The sequence below is a fragment of the Oncorhynchus nerka genome, linkage group LG3, assembly GCF_034236695.1.
Source record: "Oncorhynchus nerka isolate Pitt River linkage group LG3, Oner_Uvic_2.0, whole genome shotgun sequence".
NCBI classification, from domain to species: Eukaryota; Metazoa; Chordata; class Actinopteri; order Salmoniformes; family Salmonidae; genus Oncorhynchus; species Oncorhynchus nerka.
This window is the reverse complement of record NC_088398.1, coordinates 8,365,399-8,386,900: the sequence shown is the minus strand read 5'-3', so window position 1 is coordinate 8,386,900 and position 21,502 is coordinate 8,365,399. Positions and strand designations below refer to the sequence as shown.

The 21,502-nt window shown below is 46.0% G+C and overlaps 1 protein-coding gene across 2 annotated transcripts in view; it reads right to left on the bottom strand.

Annotated features, from left to right (window-relative positions):
• Positions 1-21,502, bottom strand: part of LOC115120679 (transmembrane protein 145-like) — a 53,388-nt gene that overhangs the window by 11,590 nt on the left and 20,296 nt on the right. For both annotated transcript variants that reach the window (XM_065007955.1, XM_065007956.1), the window contains exons 2-10: positions 20,563-20,637; positions 20,110-20,187; positions 13,367-13,453; positions 10,831-10,932; positions 6,622-6,706; positions 5,918-5,989; positions 2,256-2,324; positions 1,892-1,972; positions 700-778 (exon numbers count right to left, since the gene is read on the bottom strand). In XM_065007955.1, the coding sequence (XP_064864027.1) occupies positions 700-778; positions 1,892-1,972; positions 2,256-2,324; positions 5,918-5,989; positions 6,622-6,706; positions 10,831-10,932; positions 13,367-13,453; positions 20,110-20,187; positions 20,563-20,637 (728 nt within the window). The remainder of the gene's footprint in view (positions 1-699; positions 779-1,891; positions 1,973-2,255; positions 2,325-5,917; positions 5,990-6,621; positions 6,707-10,830; positions 10,933-13,366; positions 13,454-20,109; positions 20,188-20,562; positions 20,638-21,502) is intronic.

The following is a 21,502-nucleotide window of genomic DNA, read 5'->3' as shown; positions in this document are numbered from 1 at the left end:
ATGTACATATACTTTATCCCCTTACACTGTGTATAAGACAGTAGTTTTGGAATTGTTAGTTAGATTACTTGTTGGCTATTACTGCATTGTCGGAACTAGAAGCACAAGCATTTCGCTACACTCGCATTAACATCTGCTAACCATGTGTATGTGACAAATAAAATTGATTTGATTTGATTTGATTTGAGAGAGACTGGCCTACTGGTTACGAGTTAGAAGGAGTAAGACAGAGAGAGAGACTGGCCTACTGGTTACGAGTTAGAAGGAGACAGAGAGAGACTGGCGTACTGGTTACGAGTTAGAAGGAGACAGAGAGAGACTGGCCTACTGGTTACGAGTTAGAAGGAGACAGAGAGAGACTGGCCTACTGGTTACGAGTTAGAAGGAGACAGAGAGAAACTGGCGTACTGGTTACGAGTTAGAAGGAGACAGAGAGAGACTGGCCTACTGGTTACGAGTTAGAAGGAGACAGAGAGAGACTGGCATACTGGTTACGAGTTAGAAGGAGACAGAGAGAGTGGCTGGAGGATTTAATCCTGAGACACACTGTAAGCAGTGAACCTGTCAGCCAGCCAAGCAGTTAGACTGACATGTCCTCTATGGTAGAGGGTGTTATTAAGGCTGGGACAGCTACTGTAGCTCTGACCCTGAGACCATAGGTGAGATGGCCTGAGACACACACACAAACACACTCCCTACCTGGTGACAGTGAAGCCTTTTCCCAGCAGGATCAGCATCAGCAGGAACACCAGGAAACTGACAGAGAACAGTAATTTCCCTGGAGAGAGAGAGAGAGAGAGATGGCGAGAAGGAGGGGAGAAAATGAGAACTCCACAGAGTGAAAGAAAGATTACTGTAAGTAGGTTATTGTATCTGAATATGTAACATCATACCATAACCTGAAATCAGGTCACTCACTCACTCCAGCACACGCTCACACACACTTGCAACACACACCCAAATAAGGACACACTCATCCTCTCGTGTGCACTCTCTTACACTGCATGGGTTGTGTGGGAAAGTTTCTGCTTTACATCCTTTATCAGGGTGATTCTGCTTTACATTCTTTATCAGGGTGTTTCTGCATTACATCCTTTATCAGGGTGTTTCTGCATTACATCCTTTATCAGGGTGTTTCTGCATTACATCCTTTATCAGGGTGTTTCTGCATTACATCCTTTATCAGGGTGTTTCTGCATTACATCCTTTATCAGGGTGTTTCTGCATTACATCCTTTATCAGGGTGTTTCTGCATTACATCCTTTATCAGGGTGTTTCTGCATTACATCCTTTATCAGGGTGTTTCTGCATTATCCTTTATCCTTCCTTTATCAGGGTGTTTCTGCATTACATCCTTTATCAGGGTGATTCTGCATTACATCCTTTATCAGGGTGTTTCTGCATTACATCCTTTATCAGGGTGTTTCTGCATTACATCCTTTATCAGGGTGTTTCTGCATTACATCCTTTATCAGGGTGTTTCTGATTTACATCCTTTATCAGGGTGTTTCTGATTTACATCCTTTATCAGGGTGTTTCTGATTTACATCCTTTATCAGGGTGTTTCTGATTTACATCCTTTAGCATGGTGTTTCTGGATTACATCCTTTATCAGGGTGTTTCTGGATTACATCCTTTAGCATGGTGTTTCTGGATTACATCCTTTATCAGGGTGTTTCTAGATTACATCCTTTAGCATGGTGTTTCTGGATTACATCCTTTATCAGGGTGTTTCTGATTTACATCCTTTAGCATGGTGTTTCTGGATTACATACTTTATTAGGGTGTTTCTGGATTACATACTTTATCAGGGTGTTTCTGGATTACATCCTTTATTAGGGTGTTTCTGCTTTACATCCTTTATCAGGGTGTTTGTGATGATCAGACTCACCCATTATCTTGAGACTGCCGTTGCCCACTCCATCTCTGGCATACAGGCCCCAGTAGATACAGTGGAACAGAAGGCTGACAACTGAGGGGAGGAGGAGGGAGGAGAGGGAGAGACAGAGAGATAGATATTTCACTGTTCTGCACTGCAGAGCTGCATATAGCAGCAGCAGTCCTACCCTACACAGAGACAGGGAGCTATCTGTATGGTGCTGAAGCAGTGGTTAATATCTATGATAATCAGAAGGAGTCATTACCATGTCTGAGATGCCAACGACTGCAGTGTGTGAGTCAGATGGTGATGCTGCTGCAGCCGGCCGCCTGTGGGTGTGTGTGTGTGTATGAGTGGAGTTGTGGTCCACACTCACCCTCTACACCAGCCGCAGTCATAAACATCTTATATGTCGTATGGAGAAGCTGCCTTCCTTTCAGATTATCTAGGAGAGATAGAGAGCGAGAGACAAATAAAGAGAGATATAAAGAGGAAAGAGACAGATGAAGAGGAGAGAGAGAGAGATGAAGAGGAGAGAGAGAGAGATGAAGAGGAGAGAGATGAAGAGGAGAGAGACAGATGAAGAGGAGAGAGAGAGAGATGAAGAGGAGAAGAGACAGATGAAGAGGAGAGAGATGAAGAGGAGAGAGAGAGAGACAGATGAAGAGGAGAGAGAGATGAGGAAAGAGAGAGAGATGAAGAGGAGAGAGAGACAGATGAAGAGGAGAGAGATGAAGAGGAGAGAGAGAGACAGATGAAGAGGAGAGAGAGATGAGGAAAGAGAGAGAGATGAAGAGGAGAGAGATACAGATGAAGAGGAGAGAGAGAGACAGATGAAGAGGAGAGAGAGATGAGGAGAGAGGTGAAGAGGAGAGAGAGAGACAGATGAAGAGGTGAGAGAGATGAGGAGAGAGAGAGAGATGAAGAGGGAAGAGAGACAGATGAAGAGGAGAGAGATGAAGAGGAGAGAGAGACAGATGAAGAGGAGAGATGAAGAGGAGAGAGAGAGACACAGATGAAGAGGAGAGAGAGATGAGGAGAGAGAGAGAGATGAAGAGGAGAGAGAGAGAGATGAAGAGGAGAGAGAGAGAGATGAAGAGGAGAGAGAGATGAAGAGGAGAGAGACAGATGAAGAGGAGAGACAGATGAAGAGGAGAGAGAGATGAAGAGGAGAGAGAGGGACAGATGAAAAGAGAGAGACAGATGAAAAGAGAGAGACAGATGAAAAGAGAGAGAGAGCGGTGGGTTAGAGGGGAAAGATGCAGTGACAGAGACACAGAAACAGAGATGGTAATGTAAAGAGAAGGATAGAGAATGAGAGGGAGGGGAGTGGTGTATTAGGCATTAGTGTGCAGCAGGAGTCTGTGTGTTTGTAGACACACGACTCCATAATGACAAGCTCTATTCCTCTACTCTGTGTCTTCATTCCAGAAAGACATGCCCCCATGGCTCCATAATGACAAGCTCTATTCCTCTACTCTTTGTCTTCATTCCAGAAAGACATGCCCCCATGACTCCATAATGACAAGCTCTATTCCTCTACTCTTTGTCTTCATTCCAGAAAGACATGCCCCCATGACTCCATAATGACAAGCTCTATTCCTCTACTCTTCCCTCATTCCAGAAAGACATGCCCCCATGACTCCATAATGACAAGCTCTATTCCTCTACTCTTTGTCTTCATTCCAGAAAGACATGCCCCCATGACTCCATAATGACAAGCTCTATTCCTCTACTCTTTGTCTTCATTCCAGAAAGACATGCCCCCATGACCCCATAATGACAAGCTCTATTCCTCTACTCTTCCCTCATTCCAGAAAGACATGCTCCCATGACTCCATAATGACAAGCTCTATTCCTCTACTCTTTGTCTTCATTCCAGAAAGACATGCCCCCATGACTCCATAATGACAAGCTCTATTCCTCTACTCTGTGTCTTCATTCCAGAAAGACATGCCCCCATGACTCCATAATGACAAGCTCTATTCCTCTACTCTTCCCTCATTCCAGAAAGACATGCCCCCATGACTCCATAATGACAAGCTCTATTCCTCTACTCTTTGTCTTCATTCCAGAAAGACATGCCCCCATGACTCCATAATGACAAGCTCTATTCCTCTACTCTTTGTCTTCATTCCAGAAATACATGCCCCCATGACTCCATAATGACAAGCTCTATTCCTCTACTCTTCCCTCATTCCAGAAAGACATGCCCCCATGACTCCATAATGACAAGCTCTATTCCTCTACTCTTCCCTCATTCCAGAAAGACATGCCCCCATGAGTCCATAATGACAAGCTCTATTCCTCTACTCTTCCCTCATTCCAGAAAGACATGCCCCCATGAGTCCATAATGACAAGCTCTATTCCTCTACTCTTCCCTCATTCCAGAAAGACATGCCCCCATGACTCCATAATGACAAGCTCTATTCCTCTACTCTTTGTCTTCATTCCAGAAAGACATGCCCCCATGACTCCATAATGACAAGCTCTATTCCTCTACTCTTTGTCTTCATTCCAGAAAGACATGCCGCCATGACTCCATAATGACAAGCTCTATTCCTCTACTCTTTGTCTTCATTCCAGAAGGACATGCCCCCATGACTCCATAATGACAAGCTCTATTCCTCTACTCTTTGTCTTCATTCCAGAAAGACATGCCCCCATGACTCCATAATGACAAGCTCTATTCCTCTACTCTTCCCTCATTCCAGAAAGACATGCCCCCATGACTCCATAATGACAAGCTCTATTCCTCTACTCTTTGTCTTCATTCCAGAAAGACATGCCCCCATGACTCCATAATGACAAGCTCTATTCCTCTACTCTTTGTCTTCATTCCAGAAAGACATGCCCCCATGACCCCATAATGACAAGCTCTATTCCTCTACTCTTCCCTCATTCCAGAAAGACATGCTCCCATGACTCCATAATGACAAGCTCTATTCCTCTACTCTTTGTCTTCATTCCAGAAAGACATGCCCCCATGACTCCATAATGACAAGCTCTATTCCTCTACTCTGTGTCTTCATTCCAGAAAGACATGCCCCCATGACTCCATAATGACAAGCTCTATTCCTCTACTCTTCCCTCATTCCAGAAAGACATGCCCCCATGACTCCATAATGACAAGCTCTATTCCTCTACTCTTTGTCTTCATTCCAGAAAGACATGCCCCCATGACTCCATAATGACAAGCTCTATTCCTCTACTCTTTGTCTTCATTCCAGAAATACATGCCCCCATGACTCCATAATGACAAGCTCTATTCCTCTACTCTTCCCTCATTCCAGAAAGACATGCCCCATGACTCCATAATGACAAGCTCTATTCCTCTACTCTTCCCTCATTCCAGAAAGACATGCCCCCATGAGTCCATAATGACAAGCTCTATTCCTCTACTCTTCCCTCATTCCAGAAAGACATGCCCCCATGAGTCCATAATGACAAGCTCTATTCCTCTACTCTTCCCTCATTCCAGAAAGACATGCCCCCATGACTCCATAATGACAAGCTCTATTCCTCTACTCTTTGTCTTCATTCCAGAAAGACATGCCCCCATGACTCCATAATGACAAGCTCTATTCCTCTACTCTTTGTCTTCATTCCAGAAAGACATGCCGCCATGACTCCATAATGACAAGCTCTATTCCTCTACTCTTTGTCTTCATTCCAGAAGGACATGCCCCCATGACTCCATAATGACAAGCTCTATTCCTCTACTCTTTGTCTTCATTCCAGAAAGACAGGCCCCATGACTCCATAATGACAAGCTCTATTCCTCTACTCTTTGTCTTCATTCCAGAAAGACATGCCCCCATGGCTCCATAATGACAAGCTCTATTCCTCTACTCTTTGTCTTCATTCCAGAAAGGACTAGCACTAATTCTGACGTTTGGTGCATTGGTGCATTAATGCCAATGAGACATTTGTGTGAAGATGGGAGTTAAGAGCAGAGATCTCAGGTTAGGATTGGCTGCTAAGTGCTTTTCTGGTGTGAGGAAGACGACATCTGATGTTGTTCCTCAGGCACTTACAGGCAAAATAACATGAGAGGATGAAGACCAGGGAGAAGATAACCAGGAACGTGATGTCAGTTTCCAGGATCCCTGAGAATAGAGGCATGGGGTTAGTGAGAGGTAGATAGAGAGAGGTAAAGAGGTAGAGAGAGAGAGAGAGAGATAAGGAGAGAGAGAGAGATAAGGAGAGAGAGAGAGAGAGATAAAGAGGTAAAGAGAGAGAGAGAGATAAGGAGAGAGAGAGAGAGAGAGAGAGAGAGAGAGAGAGAGATAAGGAGAGAGAGAGAGAGATAAGGAGAGAGATAGAGAGAGATAAGGAGAGAGAGAGATAAGGAGAGAGAGAGAGATAAGGAGAGAGAGAGAGAGGTAAAAGAGAGAGGTAGAGAGGGAGAAAGAGAGGGAGAAATGGAGGGTGAAATCAAAAGCACGAGAGAGAGGGCAGATAGAGGGTGTGAGATGGTGATGAGAACGAGGGGGAGGGAGGGGAAAAGAGAGTGACAGAAAGAGAGAGGTCATTAGAACATCAGAATAAGAGAGTAGCTTAATATTGTTTTTCTAAACTGCGTTTCCTTTTTACCCATTCCACTCATGTTAATCCATCATCATTCATTCATCCATTCCTTCGTTGTAATAATTTGTTCATTTTAATATGCTTTATTGGCCGTGTTAAATAGTGTTGGACGAGCCATTAACGTTCATTCTGTAATCTGTGTCGTTCTCACCAAACTCGTCTGCAGAGAAATGTTGTGTCCAGAAAGACTGGCCATTGGTCAGCTTCATCTCATACTCCAGCTGCAAACCTTCCCCCTGAGAGACAGAGACGGAGACGGAGAGGGAGAGGGAGAGGGAGAGGGAGATGGAGAGGGAAAGGGAGATGGAGAGGGAGAGGGAGAGGGAGAGGGAGATGGAGAGGGAGATGGAGAGGGAGAGGGAGAGGGAGAGGGAGAGGGAGAGGGAGTTAGATGGAGCGACAGTGAGTGCACAAAGAGCTCATTTCACAGAGAAGAGTTCAAAGCCTCTAGAGTTTGTGTTGTTGTGCTGTAAGTGAGAGAAAAAAACCTTTGATTTCATCTGCCAGCCAAGACTCGATCTCAGTACCTCCATCAGAGGAGTGAGGAGCATGAACCGTGCACTGTCACAAAATCAATACTAGCCAGGCAGGACTGGGAGAGTGGGAGAGAGAACTTGAGAGACAGAGAGTAGTGAGAGGAGACATGCAGGGCTGGGAGAGAGGGAGAGAGAACTTGAGAGACAGAGAGTAGTGAGAGGAGACATGCAGGGCTGGGAGAGTGGGAGAGAGAACTTGAGAGACAGAGAGTAGTGAGAGGAGACATGCAGGGCTGGGAGAGTGGGAGAGAGAACTTGAGAGACAGAGAGTAGTGAGAGGAGACATGCGGGGCTGGGAGAGAGGGAGAGAGAACTTGAGAGACAGAGAGTAGTGAGAGGAGACATGCGGGGCTGGGAGAGTGGGAGAGAGAACTTGAGAGACAGAGAGTAGTGAGAGGAGACATGCGGGGCTGGGAGAGTGGGAGAGAGAACTTGAGAGACAGAGAGTAGTGAGAGGAGACATGCGGGGCTGGGAGAGTGGGAGAGAGAACTTGAGAGACAGAGAGTAGTGAGAGGAGACATGCGGGGCTGGGAGAGTGGGAGAGAGAACTTGAGAGACAGAGAGTAGTGAGAGGAGACATGCGGGGCTGGGAGAGTGGGAGAGAGAACTTGAGAGACAGAGAGTAGTGAGAGGAGACATGCAGGGCTGGGAGAGTGGGAGAGAGAACTTGAGAGACAGAGAGTAGTGAGAGGAGACATGCAGGGCTGGGAGAGTGGGAGAGAGAACTTGAGAGACAGAGAGTAGTGAGAGGAGACATGCAGGGCTGGGATAGAGGGAGAGAGAACTTGAGAGACAGAGAGTAGTGAGAGGAGACATGCAGGACTGGGAGAGAGGGAGAGAGAACTTGAGAGACAGAGAGTAGTGAGAGGAGACATGCAGGGCTGGGAGAGAGGGAGAGAGAACTTGAGAGACAGAGAGTAGTGAGAGGACACATGCAGGGCTGGGAGAGTGGGAGAGAGAACTTGAGAGACAGAGAGTAGTGAGAGGAGACATGCAGGACTGGGAGAGAGGGAGAGAGAACTTGAGAGACAGAGAGTAGTGAGAGGAGACATGCAGGACTGGGAGAGAGGGAGAGAGAACTTGAGAGACAGAGAGTAGTGAGAGGAGACATGCAGGGCTGGGAGAGAGGGAGAGAGAACTTGAGAGACAGAGAGTAGTGAGAGGAGACATGCAGGACTGGGAGAGAGGGAGAGAGAACTTGAGAGACAGAGAGTAGTGAGAGGAGACATGCAGGGCTGGGAGAGTGGGAGAGAGAACTTGAGAGACAGAGAGTAGTGAGAGGAGACATGCGGGGCTGGGAGAGTGGGAGAGAGAACTTGAGAGACAGAGAGTAGTGAGAGGAGACATGCGGGGCTGGGAGAGAGGGAGAGAGAACTTGAGAGACAGAGAGTAGTGAGAGGAGACATGCGGGGCTGGGAGAGTGGGAGAGAGAACTTGAGAGACAGAGAGTAGTGAGAGGAGACATGCAGGGCTGGGAGAGTGGGAGAGAGAACTTGAGAGACAGAGAGTAGTGAGAGGAGACATGCGGGGCTGGGAGAGAGGGAGAGAGAACTTGAGAGACAGAGAGTAGTGAGAGCAGACATGCAGGGCTGGGAGAGTGGGAGAGAGAACTTGAGAGACAGAGAGTAGTGAGAGGAGACATGCAGGACTGGGAGAGAGGGAGAGAGAACTTGAGAGACAGAGAGTAGTGAGAGGAGACATGCAGGGCTGGGAGAGAAAGAGAGAGACATTGAGAGACAGCAGTGAGAGGAGACAGGCAGGACTGGGTTGGGGGGAGAGAGAGGAGACAGGCAGGACTGGGTTGGGGGAGAGAGAGGAGACAGGCAGGACTGGGTTGGAGGGAGAGAGAGAAACATTGAGAGACAGCAGTGAGAGGAGACAGGCAGGACTGGGTTGGAGGGAGAGAGAGGAGACAGGCAGGACTGGGTTGGAGGGAGAGAGAGAAACATTGAGAGACAGCAGTGAGAGGAGACAGGCAGGACTGGGTTGGAGGGAGAGAGAGGACAGGCAGGACTGGGTTGGAGGGAGAGAGAGAAACATTGAGAGACAGCAGTGAGAGGAGACAGGCAGGACTGGGTTGGAGGGAGAGAGAGGACAGGCAGGACTGGGTTGGAGGGAGAGAGAGAAACATTGAGAGACAGCAGTGAGAGGAGACAGGCAGGACTGGGTTGGAGGGAGAGAGAGGAGACAGGCAGGACTGGGTTGGAGGGAGAGAGAGGAGACAGGCAGGACTGGGTTGGAGGGAGAGAGAGGAGACAGGCAGGACTGGGTTGGAGGGAGAGAGAGAAACATTGAGAGACAGCAGTGAGAGGAGACAGGCAGGACTGGGTTGGAGGGAGAGAGAGGAGACAGGCAGGACTGGGTTGGAGGGAGAGAGAGGAGACAGGCAGGACTGGGTTGGAGGGAGAGAGAGGAGACAGGCAGGACTGGGTTGGAGGAGAGAGAGGAGACATGCAGGACTGGGTTGGAGGGAGAGAGAGGAGACATGCAGGACTGGGTTGGAGGGAGAGAGAGGAGACTGGCAGGACTGGGTTGGAGGGAGAGAGAGGAGACATGCAGGACTGGGTTGGAGGGAGAGAGAGGAGACATGCAGGACTGGGTTGGAGGGAGAGAGAGGAGACAGGCAGGACTGGGTTGGAGGGAGAGAGAGGAGACAGGCAGGACTGGGTTGGAGGGAGAGAGAGAAACATTGAGAGACAGCAGTGAGAGGAGATGAAGTGACGCAGAGAAAGAGAGATTCAAAGAGTGAGTGAACAAGAAAGAGTAAGAATGAGAGAAAGAGGTGAAGAGAAAGACAGAGAGAGTAAGAACTGAGAGAGGGTGGAAGGCATGGATTATATTGGCAGTGTGCAGGCGAGGTAAGGCTGGGCGAGATGGGGAGAGTCCCTGGGGCCATGTGGGCCGGAGACAGAGCTTTAGCTTCAGTCCTACACCATTAGGCATCATGTCCGTCAACAGCCCCCGACTTGCTGCCGTGACAACACAACACACTCTCCAGGAAACATCCACTTCAATCCTGTCTGTCCCTCTTCACAAACACTCACTATCTACTAACACCACAACACTGCCAGTCAGTGTTAGGATACACTGGCCCTGCCACAACACACAGGCGCACACACACACAGGCGCATACACACACAGGCGCACACACACACACACACACACACACACACACACACACACACACACACACACACACACACACACACACACACACACACACACACTTGTGCATCCATAAGCACACACAAAAGCACACATTCAGAGAAGATCTACACTGAGCAAACCAAACACCTTCCTAATATTGAGTTGCAGACCCCCCCCCCCTCAATTCATCAGGGCATGGACTATACAAGGTGTCAAAAGCTTTCCACAGGGATGCTGGCCCATGCTGACTCCAATGCTTCCCACACTTGTGTCAAGTTGGCTGGATGTCCCTTGGGTGGTGAACCATTCTTGATACACACAGGAAACTGTTGAGCATGAAAAGCCCAGCACAATCATTTTTTGTTTTGCCCATTCACCTTCTGAATGGCGCACAATCCATGTCTCAATTGTGTCAAGGCTTAAAAATCCTTTATCCCGTCTCATCCTCTTCATTTACACTGATTGAAATGGATTTAACAAGTGACATCAATAAGGGATTACCCTGGATTCACCTGGTCACTCTGTCATGGAAAGAGCAGGAGTTCTTAATGTTTTGTATGTCAATCTGTGAGTGTATATGTTATGTGTGTGTGGGGAGAGGGTGCGGTGTGTGTCATCAGAGTAACAATGTCTGTGTACGCTAGCCATCATTGAGAAGTGAAAGGTCAGTGCTCACCCCACACTTGCTGAGAGCGATGTACCACCATCTCTCCCTCACCGAGCGGAAACTACGACCTCCCACACAACTCAGCACCTCCTCATCTCCCTCTCCTTCCACCTTAGAGACAGAAACAGAGAGACAGAGTTAATATTTCAAAAACACATTGAATCAACACATCCTAACATATTTCCAAAGAGGGAGTTACACATAGACCCCTCTGTCTCACATACACACACTCCTCACACCTCAAAAGAGCTCTTTTAGTTAGAACTAAAAACAACCACAGTCCCATAGGAAAACATACAAGACAAGCCCACATATACAGTGCCTTCAGAAAGTATTCATACCTCTTGACTTATTCCACATTTTGTTGTGTTACAGCCTGAATTAAAAATGGTTTAAATATTTTTTTTTCCCTCACCCATGTCTGTTTCAGCTTTGAGTCGTCTTGGGTATTTCCGTTTCAGCTTTGAGTCGTCTTGGGTATGTCTGTTTCAGCTTTGAGTCGTCTTGGGTATGTCTGTTTCAGCTTTAAGTCGTCTTGGGTATGTCTGTTTCAGCTTTCAGTCGTCTTGGGTATGTCTGTTTCAGCTTTGATTCGTCTTGGGTATGTCTGTTTCAGCTTTGAGTCGTCTTGGGTATGTCTGTTTCAGCTTTGATTAGTCTCTGGTATTTCCGTTTCAGCTTTGAGTCGTCTTGGGTATGTCTGTTTCAGCTTTGATTCGTCTTGGGTATGTCTGTTTCAGCTTTGATTCGTCTTGGGTATGTCTGTTTCAGCTTTGATTAGTCTCTGGTATTTCCGTTTCAGCTTTGAGTCGTCTTGGGTATGTCTGTTTCAGCTTTGATTCGTCTTGGGTATGTCTGTTTCAGCTTTGATTAGTCTCTGGTATTTCCGTTTCAGCTTTGAGTCGTCTTGGGTATGTCTGTTTCAGCTTTGATTCGTCTTGGGTATGTCTGTTTCAGCTTTGAGTCGTCTTGGGTATGTCTGTTTCAGCTTTGAGTCGTCTTGGGTATGTCCGTTTCAGCTTTGAGTCGTCTTGGGTATGTCTGTTTCAGCTTTGCACATATAGATTTGGTGATTTACTCCAATTCTTCCTTGCAGATTTTCTAAAGCTCTGTTTAGTTAGATGGGGAGTGGCGGGGAGCAGCAATCTTCAAGTCTTTCCACATCAAGTTCAAGTCTTTCCACATCTTCAAGTCTTTCCACAGGGACTCAAGTCTTGGCTGGGCCACTCAAGGACTTTCATATTCTTGTTCTGAAGCCATTCCAGAGTTACTTTGGCTGTATGTTTGGGGTCATTGTCCTGTTGGAACGTAAATCTTCGCCCCATTTTGAAGGTCGTTTGCACTCTGAAGCAGGTTCTCACCAAGAATTTGCTTGTATTTAGCTCCATTCGTTGTTCCCTCTATTCTTACCAGTCACCGAGTCCTTCCCGCTGAAAAGCATCCCCATGGCATGAGTCTGACACCACCATGCTTCACAGTAGGGATGGTGTTAGACGGGTGAGGAGCTGTGCCTATTTTTCTCCAGACATAGCACTTTGCATTCAGGCCAAGAGTTAAATTGATCTTTTGCCTTATGATCTCAGTCATTCATGTGCCTTTTTGTAAACTAAAGGCGTGTTGTCATGTGCCTTTTTCTCAGGAGTAGCTTCCGTCTGGCCATTCTCCCATAAACCCAGATTGGTGAAGTGCTATAGAGCCTTCAAACTCAACTCTGGACCTCAAAGCCAATTCCACTGCATTTTTTCCTTGTTGCCCTTTAATCAGGGACTGATTTGGGTTAAATTAATTATCAGGTACAACAGTAAACCAGCAGGCTCCGGACCTCGTAGGGAAAGAGTTGAAATATCCGTGCTGTAGAGACAGTTGTCCTTCTGGCAGGTTCTCCCATCTCAGCCAAGGAACTCTGTAGTTCTGTCAGAGTGGTCAATGGATTCTTGGTCACCTCCCTGACCAAGGTCCTTCTTGCCCAGTTGCTCAGTTTGGTTGGACAGCCTGCTCTAGGCAGAGTCTGGGTAGATCCATATTTTTCCCATTTCCCAAAGATTGGAGACCACTGTGCTCTTGGAACCTTTCAACACTATAAATTGTTTTACACCCTTTCCCAGATATATGCCTCATCACAATTCTCCCTCAGAGCTCTACGAAGAGTTCCCTGGACTTCATGGTCTGGTTTCTGCTCTCACATGCACTATCAACTGTAGGACCTTATATATACACCGGTGTGTTTTTATTGGCCACAGGTGGACTCCAATCAAGTTGTAGTGACATCTCACGTACGACCAAAGGAAATTGAATGCACCTGAACTCAGCTTGGAGTGTCATAGCAAAGGGTATTGATATTTCATTTTCAATAAATTAACAAAACATCTCTAAAACATGGTTTCACTTTGTCATTATGTGGTATGTGTGTATTTTTATATTTAATCTATTTCATTTTGAATTCAGACTGTAACACAACAAAATGTGGAATACGTCAATGGGTATGAATACTTTCTGAAGGCACTATATAAAGACAGAGAGCTGTAGAGGTTGTCCATGTTCTTACCACACAGCCAGACCAGGTGTAGCGTGTGGTCAGGTTGATAACCTGGTTATTCTCTGGTCTCAACACCGCCTCCTTCTGGTAGCAGTCCTGCGGTCAAGAAATACGGTCAAGAATAATAAAGAAACGGTGTCATACACACATCACATTATGCACACAGGTACTGGACGAACTAACCACTAAAAGGTACTGGACGAACTAACCATAGAAATAGAATGAATAGAAAGGGAATCTCCATTCAAGTCAATGATGGCATAATCACTGGCAACCATTTTGAGTCCACCCATAGTCCCAGGTGGTATTAGATAGAACGTCGCAAGTAGAAAAGGACTCCCGTGGGTCTTGCAGGTTGCGCGGTATTCCGGCAGGAATCAAAGTGATGTTCTAGAGTCTAGTTTGGTACAGGATGCGACAGTCCACAAGAACGGGCAGTACAGGAATAGTTTTAAACAGATTTTTTGGGGGGGGAAGGGTTAGTCTCACTCTCACTCCTTGCTCCAGTTGTAGCCAGTGACTACTTTGACTCAGTTGCCAACGTATGTCAGTAAATGATGACGCCTTCAAGAGAGGAATTGTAACATCTCGTTGCAGCCAAGGATCCATCCCTAACATCCATCCCTCAATCTTAGATTCGTCTGTCCTTAACACTTTTTTTTACAATCTTCCTCTGTCCAGTGTCTGTGTTCTTTTACCCATCTTAATCTTTTATTTTTATTGGCCAGTCTGAGATATGTTTTTTTCTTTGCAACTTTGCCTAGAAGGCCAACATCCCAGAATCGCCTTTTCACTGTTGACCTTGAGACTGGTGTTTTGCGGGTACTATTTAATGAAGCTGCCAGTTGAGGACTTGTGAGGCATCTGTTTCTCAAACTAGACACTCTAATGTACTTGTCCTCTTGCTCAGTTGTGCACCGGGGCCTCCCACTCCTCTTTCTATTCTGGTTAGAGCCGGTTTGCTCTGTTCTGTGAAGGGAGTAGTACACAGTGTTGTACGAGATCTTCAGTTTCTTGGCAATTTCTTGCATAGAATAGCCTTAATTTCTCAGAACAAGAATAGACTGACGAGTTTCAGAAGAAAGTTATTTGTTTCTGGACATTTGAGCCTGTAATCGAACCCACAAATGCTGATGCTCCAGATACTCAACGAGTCTAAAGAAGGCCAGTTTTATTGCTTCCTTAATCAGAACCACAGTTTTCAGCTGTGCTAACATAATTGCAAAAGAGTTTTCTAATGATCAATTAGCCTTTTAAAATGATAAACTTGTATTAGCTAAAACACCGTGCCACTGGAACACGGGAGTGATGGTTACTGATAATGGGCCTATGTAGATACTACATTTGAAAAAATCTGCTGTTGCCAGCTACAATAGTCATGTACAACATTAACAATGTCTACACTGTATTTCTGATCAATTTGATGTTATTTTAATGGACAAAAAAAGTGTTTTTCTTTCAAAAACAAGGGCATTTTTAAGTGACCCCAAACTTTTGAACGCTAGTGTATATTGAACAAAAATATAAATGCAACATTTAAAGTGTTGGTCCCACGTTTCATGAGCTGAAATATAAGATCCCTGAAATGTTCCATACGTACAAAAAGCTTATTTCTCAAATTTTATGCACAGATTTGTTTACATCCCTGTTAGTGAGCCTTTCACCTTTTCCAAGATAATCCATCCACCTGACATGTGTGGCATATCAATAAGCTGACTAAACTGCATGATAATTACACAGCTGCGCCTTGTGCTGGGGACAATAGAAGGCCACAACACAATGCCAGAGATGTCTCAAGTTGAGGGAGTGTGCAATTGGCAGGCTGAGTGCAGTAATGTCCACCAGAGCTTTTGCCAGAGAATTTGTTAATTTCGCTACCATAAGCTGCCTCCAATGTTGTTTTAGAGAATTTGGCAGTACGTCCAACCGGCCTCACAACCGCAGACCATGTGTAACCACGCCAGTCCAGGACCTCCACATCCAACTGCGGGATGGCCTGCGGGATTGTCTGAGACCAGCCACTCAGACTGCTGATGAAACTGAAGGGTATTTCTGTCTGTAATAAAGCCCTTTTGTGGGGAAAAACTCATTCTGTTTGACTGGGCCTGGCTCCCCAGTGAGTGGGCCTGGCTTCCAAATGGGTGTGTCTATGCTCTCTCAGGTCCACCTGAAGCCACAGTCATCTTTTCCAAGGCTCTATATCTCTAAGTGTGAGCATTGTGAACCATAGGTTGGGGTTTTACATGTGCATTAAACAACACAGTCATCTTTTCCAAGGCTCTATATCTCTAAGTGTGAGCATTGTGAACCATAGGTTGGGGTTTTACATGTGCATTAAACAACACAGTCATCTTTTCCAAGGCTCTATATCTCTAAGTGTGAGCATTGTGAACCATAGGTTGGGGTTTTACATGTGCATTAAACAACACAGTCATCTTTTCCAAGGCTCTATATCTCTAAGTGTGAGCATTGTGAACCATAGGTTGGGGTTTTACATGTGCATTAAACAACACAGTCATCTTTTCCAAGGCTCTATATCTCTAAGTGTGAGCATTGTGAACCATAGGTTGGGGTTTTACATGTGCATTAAACAACACAGTCATCTTTTCCAAGGCTCTATATCTCTAAGTGTGAGCATTGTGAACCATAGGTTGGGGTTTTACATGTGCATTAAACAACACAGTCATCTTTTCCAAGGCTCTATCTCTATCTCTAAGTGTGAGCATTGTGAACCATCTTTTAGGTTGGGGTTTTTACATGTGCATTAAACAACACAGTCATCTTTTCCAAGGCTCTATCCAAGGCTCTATATTCTCTAAGTGTGAGCATTGTGAACCATAGGTTGGGGTTTTACATGTGCATTAAACAACACAGTCATCTTTTCCAAGGCTCTATATCTCTAAGTGTGAGCATTGTGAACCATAGGTTGGGGTTTTACATGTGCATTAAACAACACAGTCATCTTTTCCAAGGCTCTATCTCTAAGTGTGAGCATCTCTAGGTTGGGGTGTGCATTAAACAACACAGTCATCTTTTCCAAGGCTCTATATCTCTAAGTGTGAGCATTGTGAACCATAGGTTGGGGTTTTACATGTGCATTAAACAACACAGTCATCTTTTCCAAGGCTCTATATCTCTAAGTGTGAGCATTGTGAACCATAGGTTGGGGTTTTACATGTGCATTAAACAACACAGTCATCTTTTCCAAGGCTCTATATCTCTAAGTGTGAGCATTGAACCATAGGTTGGGGTTTTACATGTGCATTAAACAACACAGTCATCTTTTCCAAACCATAGGTTGGGGTTTTACATGTGCATTAAACAACACAGTCATCTTTTCCAAGGCTCTATATCTCTAAGTGTGAGCATTGTGAACCATAGGTTGGGGTTTTACATGTGCATTAAACAACACAGTCATCTTTTCCAAGGCTCTATATCTCTAAGTGTGGGGTTTTACATGTGCATTAAACAACACAGTCATCTTTTCCAATTATCTCTAAGTGTGAACCATAGGTTGGGGTTTTACATGTGCATTAAACAACACAGTCATCTTTTCCAAGGCTCTATATCTCTAAGTGTGAGCATTGTGAACCATAGGTTGGGGTTTTACATGTGCATTAAACAACACAGTCATCTTTTCCAAGGCTCTATATCTCTAAGTGTGAGCATTGTGAACCATAGGTTGGGGTTTTACATGTGCATTAAACAACACAGTCATCTTTTCCAAGGCTCTATATCTCTAAGTGTGAGCATTGTGAACCATAGGTTGGGGTTTTACATGTGCATTAAAACAAGTCATCTTTTCCAAGGCTCATCTTTTCCATAGGTTGGGGTTTTACATGTGCAGGCTTTTCCAAGGCTCTATATCTCTAAGTGTGAGCATTGTGAACCATAGGTTGGGGTTTTACATGTGCATTAAACAACACAGTCATCTTTTCCAAGGCTCTATATCTCTAAGTGTGTTGGGGTTTTACATGTGCATTAAACAACACAGTCATCTTTTCCAAGGCTCTATATCTCTAAGTGTGAGCATTGTGAACCATAGGTTGGGGTTTTACATGTGCATTAAACAACACAGTCATCTTTTCCAAGGCTCTATATCTCTAAGTGTGAGCATTGTGAACATATTGGGGTTTTACATGTGCATTAAACAACACAGTCATCTTTTAGGTTGGGGCATTTTACATGTGCATTAAACAACACAGTCATCTTTTCCAAGGCTCTATATCTCTAAGTGTGAGCATTGTGAACCATAGCATTAAACAACACAGTCATCTTTTGGGGTTTTACATGTGCATTAAACAACACAGTCATCTTTTCCAAGGCTCTATATCTCTAAGTGTGAGCATTGTGAACCATAGGTTGGGGTTTTACATGTGCATTAAACAACACAGCAGCTTTTCGCAATGTTTTGTTATTTCTGTATAACAAACAAGACTAGACCATGAAGTTGGCTCTTTTACAATGGTGGTTAATGGGAAAGAATGTTTGTTTCCCCCAATTTGTGGGTGTGGTCAAGGGAATTCCTTTATATGATGTGAATATCTGAATATCAACTGGCTATGCCAGGAAGTAAAAGCATGATGTGTACCCTTCAAAATGTGCTTTGATTTGTTGAGTAAACTCAACTGATATTACAAAAAAAAGAAATTGGCTGTTTTCGCTGCATAACATGAAAAAGTTTTCCCTTTTCAGGTTTAGAAGACTGCTAAATGCTAACTCCCATTTGTATAAGCTGGTTAGCATACAGAAATCAGTGGTGGTAGTCAGTCATTTTTAACTGTAATGCAGTTGATTGGTAACAATGACATAAACATGAATTGGGTTTCACATCCATACAAACATTATATTCAGATTTTTACCTCAACAGTGTGAAATACACATGTAAATAATAGCCTAAATGTAGGATCATTTTGCTGGGGAGCAATGAGGAGACTCAGGATCTTTTGCCCACGGCCCTTACCCCACGCGTTTCATGACAATTCCATTGTTTTGGTCGAGTTTGATTGACCTCTTTACTGCATCCATCAGTTGATAGAACATTCCAAAATGTCCATGGAAATTATTGCATCACAATACCAGGCAGTGACTGTCACATTCTGACCTTAGTTCCTTTTTTTATGTCTCTATTTTTGGTTTGGTCAGGGCGTGAGTTGGGGTGGGCATTCTATGTTTTGTATTTCTGTGTTTGGCCTGGTATGGTTCCCAATCAGAGGCAGCTGTCAATCGTTGTCTCTGATTGAGAACCATACTTAGGTAGCCTGTTCCCACCTGTGTTTGTGGGAAGTTGTTTCCTGTTTTGTCACCTGATAGGACTGTTTCGTTTTTCACCTTTGTTATTTTGTGTTCAGATTAATAAAGTTAACATGGACACGTACCACGCTGCATTTTGGTCCGGTCCTTCATATTCCTCATCAGACGAGGGCGAGAATCGTTACAGAACTACCCTCCAAAAAGGGACCAAGCTGCGTGGTAAGGAGGAGCAGCGCGATCTGGAGAAATGGACATGGGAGGAGATATTGGACGGCAAGGGACCCTGGGCACAGGCTGGGGAATATCGCCGCCCCAAAGAAGACCTGGAGGCAACAGGCACGAGAGGCAGCCCCAAAAAATGTTTGGGTGGGGGTACACGGGGAGATTGGCGGAGTCAGGCGATAGACCTGAGCCAACTTACCGGAAGAAGCGTAGTATTGGTCAGGCACTGTGTTATGCGGTCAAGCGCACGGTGTCGCCAGTACGCACTCATAGCCCGGTGCGCTATAGGCCAGCCCCCCGCAAGTGCCATGCGAGAGTGGGCATCCAGCCAGGGCGTATTGTGCCGGCTCAGCGTGTTTGGTCTCCGGTACGCCGTTTCGGCCCAGGGTATCCTGCGCCGGCTCTGCGTGCTGTGTCTTCGGGGTGCTGGGAGGGTGCAGTGCGCCCTATGCCTGCGCTCTGCCCGTGCCGGGCGAATGTGGGCATTGAGCCTAAGGGAGAGGTGTGAGTGGTATGCACCAGATCTCCAGTGCTCACCCACAGCCCGGTTCAACCTGTGCCTGCACTCTGGAGGGTCCGGGCTAAAGTGGTCATCCAGCCTGGAGGGGTGGTGCCAAGGCTGCGCACCACAGCTCCAGTGCTCCCCCACAGCCCGGTCCATCCGGTGTCTCCTCCATGCACCAGGCCTCCTGTAGGTCTCCCCAGCCTAGTGGGTCCTGTGGCAGCCCCACGCACCAGGCTGTCTCTCCGTCTCCTCCCTCCAGGTTCTCTCTCCAGTCCGGAGCCGCCAGAGCCGCCCGTCCGTCCAGAGCCGCCAGGGCCACCGGCAGTCCGGAGCCGCCCGCCTGTCCGGAGCCGCCAGAGCCTCCCGCCTGTCCGGCGCCACCAGAGCCTCCCGCCTGTCCGGCGCCACCAGAGCCTTTCGCCTGTCCGGCGCCACCAGAGCCTCCCGCCTGTCCGGCGCCGCCAGAGCCTCCCGCCAGTCCGGAGCCGCCAGAGCATCCCGCCTGTCTGGCGCCGCCAGACGAGAATCGTTACAGTGATTGTGAGTGTACCCATGAGTTTACCAGTCAAATTGCGAAGGTTAGAGCGTCCAAGCCCGTTCTATTCATTCTATTTCTATGGAACTAACTCCATATAAAGAAACAGAAATGCCTGCACACACAATGTCGCCCAGATCACAGAGGGAGCATGGTCAGGTAAAACAGAGCAGATGGAAACACACACATATACACACACACACATGCCAAGTGTGACACAGAGTAGTGGTTTCTCACCTTGTCCGGCTTCTTGTACACAGCTGGCCACTGAGAGCTGTCATCAAAGTAGAGCAATATATTCTGACAGCATTGCGACTAGAGAGGAGAGAATGGAGGAGGGAAGGAATGGGAAAAGGGGGCCTAAGATTAATACCAGACTGCCTCAAAGTCTGTAGACCACTAACAACAACCGGAGGAACACAGAAAGGTGGACAGAAATAACAAAAGAGGAGAGGATAGAGAGGAGAGGACAGGACAGGGTAAATCTATGGAGAATATAACAGGAACAGACAAGGGTAGATACAACTACCAAAGACAGAAAGAGTGAGGAGCGAGAGGGAGAGAAAATTAATCAGTGAGGACAGAGACGAGAGAGAGAGAAACACTAAGAGGGAGAGGTTCAACAATACTGATGAAACAAAATAAGAAAAGAGAATGATAGATAGGAGATCAGTTGACCTATAACCTCACCTTTTGGTAGCGGAACCGGAAGTCCAGACGTCCAAAATCAGTGAGAAAACAGAAGCGAGTGAGGAACAACCAGTCCTGTTTAGAGTGGGGAACCAGAGACGGGGCGAGGAGGGAGAGAGGGGCATAGGGTAGAGAATGGGGAGAGGAGAGGGGGAGATGAAGGTGAGATGGGGAAGAGAGCAGGAAAACCTGGCTGTAATACTCAACCAGCATCATGTCAAGATATAGTGCTGATGGTATACAGTGCTTCACTGTTCTTCCTTAAGGCACTGCAGCAGGGTATCAGTCAATGGGCTGTCCTGCAGATGTAGGCTGACAGACACATGCACAGGCTGTATAGAATAGATCATTTTAATTAAACAACACAGAAAAGGTTGAACTTACAGCTGTACTATATCTCATAGATAGCGAGCAAATCCGTAGCCATATGTCAGAGAGTAAGCCATCTGTAGTTAACAGTTAACACACTCAGCCATACAGAACCAGTCAAAAGTTTGGAAACAACTACTCATTCAAGGGTTTTTCTTTATTTTTACAATTTTCTACATTGTAGAATAATAGTGAAGACATCAAAACTATGAAAAAAACACATGTGGAATCATGTAGTAACCAAAAAAGTGTTAAACAAATCAAAATATATTTTATATATGTTTTATTGTTTAAAGTAGCCACCCTTTGCCTTGATGACAGATTTGCACACTCTTGGCATTCTCTCAAGCAGCTTCATGAAGAATGCTTTTCCAACTGTCTTGAAGGAGTTCCCACATATGCTGAGCACCTGTTGGCTGCTTTTCCTTCACTCTGCGGTGCAACTCATCCCAAACCATCTCAATTAGGTTGAGGTCGGGTGATTGTGGAGGCCAGGTCATCTGATGCAGCACTCCATCACTCTCCTGCTTGGTCAATTAGCCCTTTCACAGCCAGGAAGTGTGTTTTGGGT